This window comes from Penaeus vannamei, chromosome 8 (genome assembly GCF_042767895.1).
Source record: "Penaeus vannamei isolate JL-2024 chromosome 8, ASM4276789v1, whole genome shotgun sequence".
Classification (NCBI taxonomy): Eukaryota; Metazoa; Arthropoda; class Malacostraca; order Decapoda; family Penaeidae; genus Penaeus; species Penaeus vannamei.
The window spans coordinates 12,221,769-12,231,466 of NC_091556.1; the positions used below are offsets into that span (position 1 = coordinate 12,221,769).

The 9,698-nt window shown below is 47.8% G+C and overlaps 1 protein-coding gene across 2 annotated transcripts in view; it reads left to right on the forward strand.

Moving 5' to 3' along the window:
* Window positions 1-9,578, forward strand: part of sif (still life) — a gene marked incomplete at its 3' end in the record, with an annotated part of 557,800 nt that extends 548,222 nt beyond the window's left edge. For both annotated transcript variants that reach the window (XM_070124351.1, XM_070124352.1), the window contains 1 exon segment: window positions 9,399-9,578. In XM_070124351.1, the coding sequence (XP_069980452.1) occupies window positions 9,399-9,578 (180 nt within the window).
* Window positions 9,579-9,698: the final 120 nt, after the last annotated feature.

Sequence of the window (9,698 nt, forward strand, 5' to 3'; positions counted from 1 at the left end):
TCACGCACTCTGCCGCCAAGGCCGCTTCGCTCATGAGTGTAATTAAGTGCGCGGCAGGTGCTGGACGCGGCCGCAGAGTCCCCGGGGATGACAGCATGTCCGCGAGAGTAACCGTCCGCCGATATTGATTTACCTACGTTATCAAGGCATCAGGGTGATGCGTGCGATGGGCCAGCGACTTCCGGGCGGCACGTGCTATCAGTGAGGCATTTCCCATAACGCTCGCCCGGCGGGTTGACGGGCCTTCCCACGGCTCCCGTTTGGTATGGCGGTAATATTGCATCAGAGTTGTATGTGAAAGAAATGGGTCTCGGTAACTGTTGCAGGAATTTTGTGCGTGGTAATTATTTCACTGACAAGGAATTTAGTGTGAGTATATTTTGTAGTCTATATTTCACTATGCTGTCAATATTACTGTTTGCTACACTCCCGACACATTTTTTAAAAATATACTTCAAGGAAATATAATGCATATATTCGATACAATGTCGCATGTGTGGATATCGTTTTGTGTTGGGAACGTACAAAGTTTGCAGGGATTTCCGTGTAATTTGATTTTATTTTTCGTTGATGGTGTCGTAAAATGGAAATTTAGTCCAGCGACCTGAATCTTTCGTCTTTGTCTTCGCGCTAACTTTTCGGTCTTTTTCTCTCGCTTTCAATTCAAGACGATTTGCATACATTGGTAAAACTACGCGAGAACACGCCTGACATGGCAGCATGATTTTGTGCATGTATCTTTTGTGACTTCAGTGTCCTAAAAACTTTTCCCCGACGGCGCTACCTGTAGGGATAACGACGGAAGGGGGAAACGAATCGGATTTAGGGAACAGGCTCGGAGGATCGGAAATTAATTGCGAAACGATTATCGAGTAGAGTGATTTGCATAATCGCTCACGCCGTCGCCGCCGCCAGTCACCGTATTTGACTCCGTGTAGGCTCTTAACGAGGCTTTCAGCGCGTGTCTCGTGGCGTCCGTCGGTGGGGATCCAGCGACAGTATGTTTTTTTTTCTGATTGTATCGCATACTTTAATTGGAAATCGCTGAGAGCGCAAATCTCCTCGAGTCATAAAGATTGTGTCACGTCTGTTTATAAGAGAAGAAAGATGGTGATTAAAGAAAAATCCTGCTTTCATATTCATAAATTTACCACAAAAGATTAAAATTCATGAACCTTCTCTAGCGGGTAGATCCGTTTTCTATGACAGTTCACATCGCCGACGAATCCCTTTCAATCATCTTGGATCTAGGTGCTGATCGGATCTCACCCATGTCTAATACGCTGGCCCCTGGGTCATGGCCAACCCACCCATAAAATCTCATCACTGTCAGTACCTTTCGCGTAATCCTGCGTGACAAACAAACAAAATTATGGACGAAAGTATTGCTTCCTCGACAGGGATAATTAAACGTTTTTTTTTTCTTTTTTTTTTCTTTTCTTTTCTTTTTTTTTCTTTCTTTCATTCTTTTTTGTGAGGTCAACGAATGGCGTAATGATGATTTAGCGATGATGAGGACTTTTTAGTTGAAGATAAAAAGGTAATCATTATAGTACTTCAATGGCGATGATGGGGTCTTCATTGTGGTAAGATAATGGCTTATATCGCCGCAATAAGGCTGTTGACGGTGAAAGTGAAAGAGAAAGAGCGAAAAAGAGAAGGAGATGAAGGGGAATGAATGGCTGGGAGGAGAGAACGGCAGATGCGCTCGCAAGGAGGGAGAAGGTGGCGACGGCGAGAGACAGGTGAGGCAGAGGCGATGAAGGGGCGTGATTAGGCTTCAGTGCGGGCGTGAGAGGCGAAAGGCGTTGATGGCCGATGAGATGGAAGAGGAAGGGGCTGCCAGGGGGAAGAGGGGGAGGGGAAGCAGCTGACGGGAGCCGGGATGCCCCATTGTAGGGCATTTGCCCCCTTTTTAAGCCCGTCTGCCGAATACTCCTCGACGTGAACCGATTAGAACAGTGAATTTACACACACTAAATCGCTTCGTTCGAGGAACGTGCATAGCTGGGTTGAGCTATAGTAAACCCGATATAAACGCACATTGTGTACTCTTGGGTACATACTTAAACTCTTTCTCACTCCCCTGCCGCTCCCTACACTCGCACGGACGCGCGCGCGCACACACACAAACACACACAAACACACACACACACACACACACACACACACACACACACACACACACACACACACACACACACACACACACACACACACACACACACTTTTTTATCTCTCGCTCTCCCTTGTTCATGCACACTTTTTTCTTCTCTCTTACTTCCTTGTAGTTTTTCAGCTGATGCTTCGTATGCAACACAAAAACTGTAGTAATTGTCTTCGTTTCCATGCGTGCACATCTAGCATCGGCATCCCCGGGGCACCCATTCATAACTCTCATATTAAGATGAATAGCGTGTTAATCCCGATTGCAAGTTGCAGAGATTAGTGAGGATCGCCGCGATGAGATTATCTTGAGGAGGCAGGATCATTTTTGCCTCGGTGTCCTTCTCTAATTTGCATAAACAGTTAACCCCTTTTTAGAAGGGCGTCACCCTTCTGCGCCGTTTTTATATTTCGTATTTGGGCAGGGACACTTGTAATTTATCTGCGCGGCCCGAACCTACCGCAGCACCCCCCGCGCCGCTGTGGGGGATCCCCAGGCCCGGCTCTCGCTTCCTCTCATTTCTCCTCTTTCTTTCTTCTTATGCCTTCTCTTCCTCTATTCCTTCTCCTATGCCTCCTCTTCTTATCCTTCCTCCTCTTAGGTCTCTTCTTCCTCTCTTCCTCCTCTTCTTAGGTCTCTTCCTAGGCCTCCTTCCTCCTCCTCTTAGGCCTCTTCTTCCTCTCTTGCTCCTCATCGTAGGCCTCTTCTTCCTCTCTTGCTCCTCCTCTTAGGCCTCCTCCCCCCTTCTTCCTCCTCTCAATCCTTCTCCTTCTGCTACTCTTCCACTCTTCCAACTCCCTCGACTCGGTCCAACTGAGAGTTGCGAGGGATTTACGGGAAGTATGACATTTACATGTTCGGCTTTAGTAGGGATGATTATAGGGATTTGATTTATTGCTTGGTGGTTCGGCTGCATCCTTGTCCGGCGCCGCCAATGCGTGTCCTGCACTAGTGTTCCCCTCCCGCTGTGTAGCTGTCACCCTTTCCCCACTCCAAGTATGGCTGTCTCCCCTCCCTCTACCCCCTTCCTTTCCCCCTGGCTGGATATTACCCTTTCGCCTTCCCCTGTCGCCGTCAAGGAGGAATGTCACCCTCTTCCCTATCCTCTCCCCGAGTTAGTGGGCCTCTACCGCATTCTCTGCTGCAGGGTAACTCCCCCTTCCCCGCCCCTTTCCCTAGGGTGGCTGTCCTCCCTTCTCCTTCCCCCATCTCTTCCCTCTTCGGGCGTCCCTCTCCCTTGTTAACGCCCGGCAAGCTCTGTGTTGTAGAGCTTAGTTTCAGTACCTCCAGCTGTGAGAGGGAGACATTTTGTGAGAGTCTGTTGCCGCTGTATCAGTTTTCAGACGACTTTTCTACCTGTATTTTTTATTCTTTTTCAATGCCTTCGTATTTACAGTCTTGTTGATTATTACGAAAAAGATTTCGTGTCGTGGTGAGGTTTAAGGCGATGAAAGGGACCGTTTTGATGGCTAAGCGTCGGTGGTGTGCATCAGTGATCATTAGAGGGCAGGTAACGGAGTGTCGAGATGGGCCTCGCGTCCCCGGGGAAGCGCAGGTAGGGAGTTACAGTCTCCAGGTGCAAACAGGCGTTACTAATGTCGCCCCCCCCCCCCCCCGACGGAGGTAGAGACAAGGCTGCATCTCTTTCCATCTCGGAGATCGCTGCTCCTAACGGCACCCGGGGACCTGGTGGGCCATCCTGACGCTCCCTCCAGGCCTCCGTGTAGAGCTGGGAGAGCCACGCAAGGCTTACTACGGGAGCGGGCATCCCTTCCCCCTCACACCGTCCCGCTGGCGACCCTGGCGAGTTCTTGCCTGAGGGGAACTCGGCGACAGCGGATACTTCGCCGCTGCGATTACAGATGGCGCTGGGGAAGGGACAGGAAATTGTCCTGCGCTCGGAGACGAAAACTCACCCTTGCATTCCCATTCCTCTAATCCACCTCGTCCTTTCCCTTCCCTTTCTCTAACCCAAGTCCGTTCTGTCTTAACATCATTTTTCTGATCAAAAAGGTTTGAATTTCTGGATGAAAATGCGATTCAGGCGATCTGAGAAATAAGGTCAGGTGCAGAAAACTGAAAGTGAAAGCAATCGGCAGATGAGCCACTTCAGACCGGCTGCAGCTGAAGCAACAGCCATGAAGAACGGCGATAAGAGGAGAGATGAGAGAAGGGAAGAAAAATGCGTTTCAGACTGATAGATATGTAGATAGATACAGATGTCAATTCATTAAAATACATTTTATATCAAAAAGGATATAAAAGAAAACAGGATTTGTAAACTGAAAAGCTCTCTGAACGAGAAGCGAATAAATATTAGAGAAACAAAGGGCGACGGTGAGGGTGAGGGCGAGGGTCAGGGCAGGCGAGTCCCGAGGGCGACGTGGCCGCCGACAGGACTAGTGTTGGGACATGCCCGCTGCAAGCTTGGAAGCGGGTCTCGGGATTAATTACGTTTCGGGCGGCCGCTCTTCCTGTCTCGTCTAAAGAACTATTGAACCTTTAATGAGATGTTGCTGGGAGGGCGTGCGAGTAGGTGTATTTGAGTGTTGTGTTTGTGCCCATAGAAGTGCAGGTACACATACATACGTGTGTGTGTATGTGTGTATATTTATTCACATGCACACATTTTTTTTGTACGTTGCGTAATCTTCTTTTCTTGTCTAACCTTCTAGAATTATCTTAAAATTATATGAAAATATAAATAAAACTGTCATGACTTTGAAGCGACGGCGAACTGTCATTGTTCTATTTTAGAGGGAAACTTGTGTGTGCCATCCTGTGTCCTCCCGACTCACTCTTCACACAGCCCTTCCTCCTACAGTTCTCTCTTTTATTCCTTATATCTTAATTCTTCCAGTGTTTATCCGGTGACTCTTCTTTCTCGTTCCGTGCGCTTGGTCAGTGAGAAAGGCGTGTTGTTGGAATTAGAGATGCGTGTTTGTGAGAAAAGGTGAGATGAATGAGATGAGACGTGACGAGGCGATGTGGTCAGAGTCTGTGTTGGTTAGCAGCGCGTGTGGTGAAATCTCAGCACGCGGGCGGTCGCACGTGGAGACAAGTAAACAAAAGGCGCATCAAGGTAATCAGGCAAGGTCTTGCAACACGCGGATAAACACTCGACGGGTTGGACGCGTTGATATTTGCGGAACCGAAAGCCTTTTGGCGAGAGAAGCGAGGCGTGCCACACAGCCATGATGCGAGCTGACACCTGTTGCTAGCGCACGTGTGCAATGGCATATGGTTGCTCTAACATTGATACAGAAAGGGAATGCGCACTGTTTAGAGAGATGCAACTCTATTTTTTATTTTGCAAGAAAATGAACGCGTCAGCAACTGGCACACGGAAGAGCAGGCTCGTGGGTATCCCTGGCTCGTAGTACGCTCCGCCGCTTGTTTTGCGCCGAGTCCGTTGTAGGAAGTCGGCGACGCAGTGCGCATTGCTGAATGTGGTCCGAGCAAATGGTCATGGGGGAGACAGGGGAGGGGGCGGGGGGCGTTATCACGGAGCGTGACCAAGTCAAGGCCGACTTCGACAAACCAACACTTACGATCCTTTTTTAATATTTTGTTACACCCGGTATCCCTTTGTAACGAGGAAGGCATGCGAGAGGGGGAGAAGGTGGGGTCGTGGGTGGCGAGGGGAGAAGCGGAGGAAGAAGAGGAAGGGGGTGGAGGAGAAGAAAAAAGAGGGGGAGGGTGGGGGAGAAGAAAAAAGAGGAGGAGGGTGGGGGAGAAGAAGGGAGTCGAAGGGTGGGGGGCATTTTGAAAGGGACGGAAGGGTAAGTAGCGAAGAGAATGTAGAAGGGATGATGGCCGTATGAGGAAGGTAGTAACAAGGGAAAAGAATCGACGAAGAAAGGTTATTAAATGAAAAGTAATAAGGAGTTATATAATAATTTGAAAATGGAAAAAAGGCGAAAGATAGTTTTAAAAATATACAGTTTAAACGTGATTGGGTTAAGTTGATATAGAACCTGCGATGGAGGATTGGCGATTATTGCATATACATGAAGTTGAATGTCTCATCTTTTGTTGGCTCTACCTGACGCGGGAAATGGGGGGGGGGGGGTAGGAGGGATAGCGAGCGAATGCAAGATGCCGAAAGGCTGTGAGGCAAGAGATGGAAAGGCGAGGAACAAGTGTGATGGTGAACATGACCAGCAAGAACGTGAGGTGATAGTCCGTGCACGAGGGGTGGGAGGGCAGTGTGCCAGCCACGCCTACAAGACGTTTGGTAATACCCATGGGGACGCGCACGCTTTTATAAGCATAGATTGTAAACACACAAACAAAATCTCTAACAATTATACACAATCGTTAGCGCATCGCATAGAGAGGTCTCCAAATAATGTTCGAATATTTGTCCAATTTAAATTATTAATGCGATCGCGTATTGAATTTACCGGCGGATGCGAACTTGGTGTCAGCGTCGTTGCAAAGATTTCAGAAAATTTTTTTAATATTGACGCCGAGGCCGACCGCGTCCTTGGGGAGAGCAGAATGTCCCACCGTAAACGACGGGACGGGCGGCGTTGCGGAAGCCGCGCATCACTTCTCTCATTACGGGTCCCTGGTTGTTTTGCGCCGCCCGTCGACGTGATTCCAGCTGTTTGATGTCGCTGGCAAGAATTCTCCTCTTCAGGATCTGGGTGTGAGGGCCTCAGCTGCGGTGTTGATTTCGCTTCGGGATGGCACGGGGACAGGCGCGGGAGGAGAAGCGAGAATAGAATGGCAGTTGTGAAATATGAATGCAAGCAGGGCGTCCGATACTCTTCTAATTTCAGCGCAGTCGCTTATTATTTTTTCTCCGGTGCTGATTTTTTTTTTAGTGACGCTTTTTCTCTATCTCAGTAATTCCTTCATTTATTAACCTCTCTACAACATTTAAGAATATACTTGTGCATCATCCGTTCGTGAAGGAAGACCACTGAATAAGAGAAGAGTACCCGTTCCAGACTGAGCGCCGGACCCTGCCATTAGCCGTCGACGTCAGAGCAAACTTCACTGCTTGTCGTCGTCTCTTTTCCGAGTAATTGCGACGATTGCACGCACGGGGCGGAGTGCAGCTTCCCGGAAATGTGCTTAGGGTGTTCTGTGTAAATTATTAAGGGATTTTAGCTTCTATTTCGTAAGTCGTTATCTGCAAGAATTCGTCTCGCCGTGTAGTTCGCAGGCAAGAAGCGCATTCTTCTTTTTATAGCACGGCGCTTGACATTTAAGCCACTGCATTTATTGTTTGCTGCCATCCCGTGACGTTTCAAGGGCAGCCCGGTAAGGAATCTCCCAGAATCTCGGAAGATTTTTTTTTTCTCTTTCTCTTTTTGTACATTGGAGACCTTTGAAGGTTAAACGTTTTTGCATTCGCACACACGTAGGCACGGTCACGTGTCATTGAAACAAAAGAGAATCTGCACGCGTCTTCGCCCGTTAGTCACGCGCCGCTGCTCTCTTGGCAATTCGATCGCGCTTTAATTATTCTCTTGCAAGCGGGAGTGACCTTCGGCGAGTCTCGGAAACGCGGGCGACTGTTTCTTCGTTCGCGTACAGGGCAAGAGGAGGTTTGAATCGGAAATCCTTTTAAGAAATATCTTCCGTAGCGACATCACCGGGGGTATACGAACGCAAGCTCCAAACGCAAGTTAAAAAAAAAAATGAAACGCATACATATGAGGATTGTATCGGCGGCATTGAAAAACACTTAGGGTTTTAAAATCGAAGAAAGAGCATGCACCAAAATGCGCTGGATGCCACCCGCGACGGTTAGCGTTTACTGCGTATTAGATTCCTTCTTACGTAAAACAGGGATGCAAATACTTTTTGGGAAGGAAAGATGTTGATTGTATGATAACTTTTATTTGTTTCTCTGGGTTATCATATTATTATCACAATAACTAGTACTAATATTATTTTTGTATTTATTTTTTTGTATTATGATTATTGTTACTATTATTTTTAATCTCGCTTTACCCACTGCCTTCCCTCTTTCCCTTCAATTTCTCCCTTCCCACTCACTCCCTCCTTCCCTCTCAGACGCAGTTTTAAATGATCATTAGCATATGTGAGTTCTTAGATTTTTTTCGGGGTGGGATGGGGGATCTGTATATGTTTATATTATGTATATATTTATTCTTTTTTTTTAGGGGGGCGGGTTGGTGTGTCTTGACTGCAATTTATTTTTAGATAGAAGCTGGAAATAGTGTCATGACATAATAGATAATTCGTTGTATGTAAGACGCCAGGCTGAAGGCAACAGTCCGCTCACGTTGTTTCCTTTGTAGGTTAGCACGTTCGAATTCATAAGCAGGTTCCAACTTTTTGTTTCATTTACTCCACCTGCAACTCTCCCTCCCCTCCCCCCTCTCTTTCTCTCTCTCTCTCTCTCTCTCTCTCTCTCTCTCTCTCTCTCTCTCTCTCTCTCTCTCTCTCTCTCTCTCTCTCTCTCTCTCTCTCTCTCTCTCTCTCTCTCTCTCTCTCTCTCATTATTTTCCCTCCCCCCCACCCACCCTGTCCCCCATCTTATAATATCCGACATCACAGTTCGTCCTTGTCTTACTTTGCGTTTTTATTTGATACCAAGTCCTTCATTCTCCCCTCCATGCTGTGCGTGCCCCTCCCCCTCCATTCTTTCCTCCCCGTCGATCTCAATCTGAAGCATCATTAGCAATCTATTTAGGTCAGCGGACAGACACGGGTGGGGGCAAGGGGGTCATGCTGCCCATCCCCTGGAGATTATCATTTAGCCGGAGTGTTCCCTGTCCTCTCTACCTGCAAAATGCCGGATGGGGGGAAAGTGGATTATGAGTTGTCGATGGGTATCTAACAGTGTCCGTTCGGTTCAGGTAGATGGTGATATGCTAATAGGGGGTAGGTGAGCGCTCGGGTAAGATGCCCGCATTATTTATGGCGTTAGGAAGGGGAGGGGGAGTTTGGCAAAAGTGTAAATGGAATTTTTATGTGAGCGTCTTTTTTTATTGATAGCGATTCAGCAATTATTGTTTTGTAGTATAGAGACATTTTTAAAAATGTTACACAAAATATATTTTCAAGAAGAAAAGCTTCGATATCAGGGCCTGGATTTCGAAACTATTGTCTCGCCGTATGATAGCGCGTTTTTTGTATACTGTTTTTCTTGTCACTGACATTGTGTAGTAATTTTCCCTTCATGAAATTATAATTTAAAAATATTTTCTTTGACACTCGGTGTAAAGCTTCCCCTTTCCCTCCGCAGGTGAAGGCAATCAGGCCTTGCAGGAGTTCCTAGCGTCCCGCAACCCGCGCCAGCAGCACTCGGCGACCTTAGAGTCCTACCTGATCAAGCCCATTCAGCGGATTCTCAAGTACCCGTTGCTCCTGCAGCAGCTGAAAGCCCTCACCACTCCGGGCTCGGACGAACACAGACACCTCGTGGGTATGTAGGCGTGCTCACCTCTCTCTACCACAGGGGCGGCCACTGTCAGCACCCGCTCAGTGCTGCTGGGGGTTTCGAGGGGGTGTCTGGAAGGAGAGTCAAGGATTTTCAGTAAAGTCT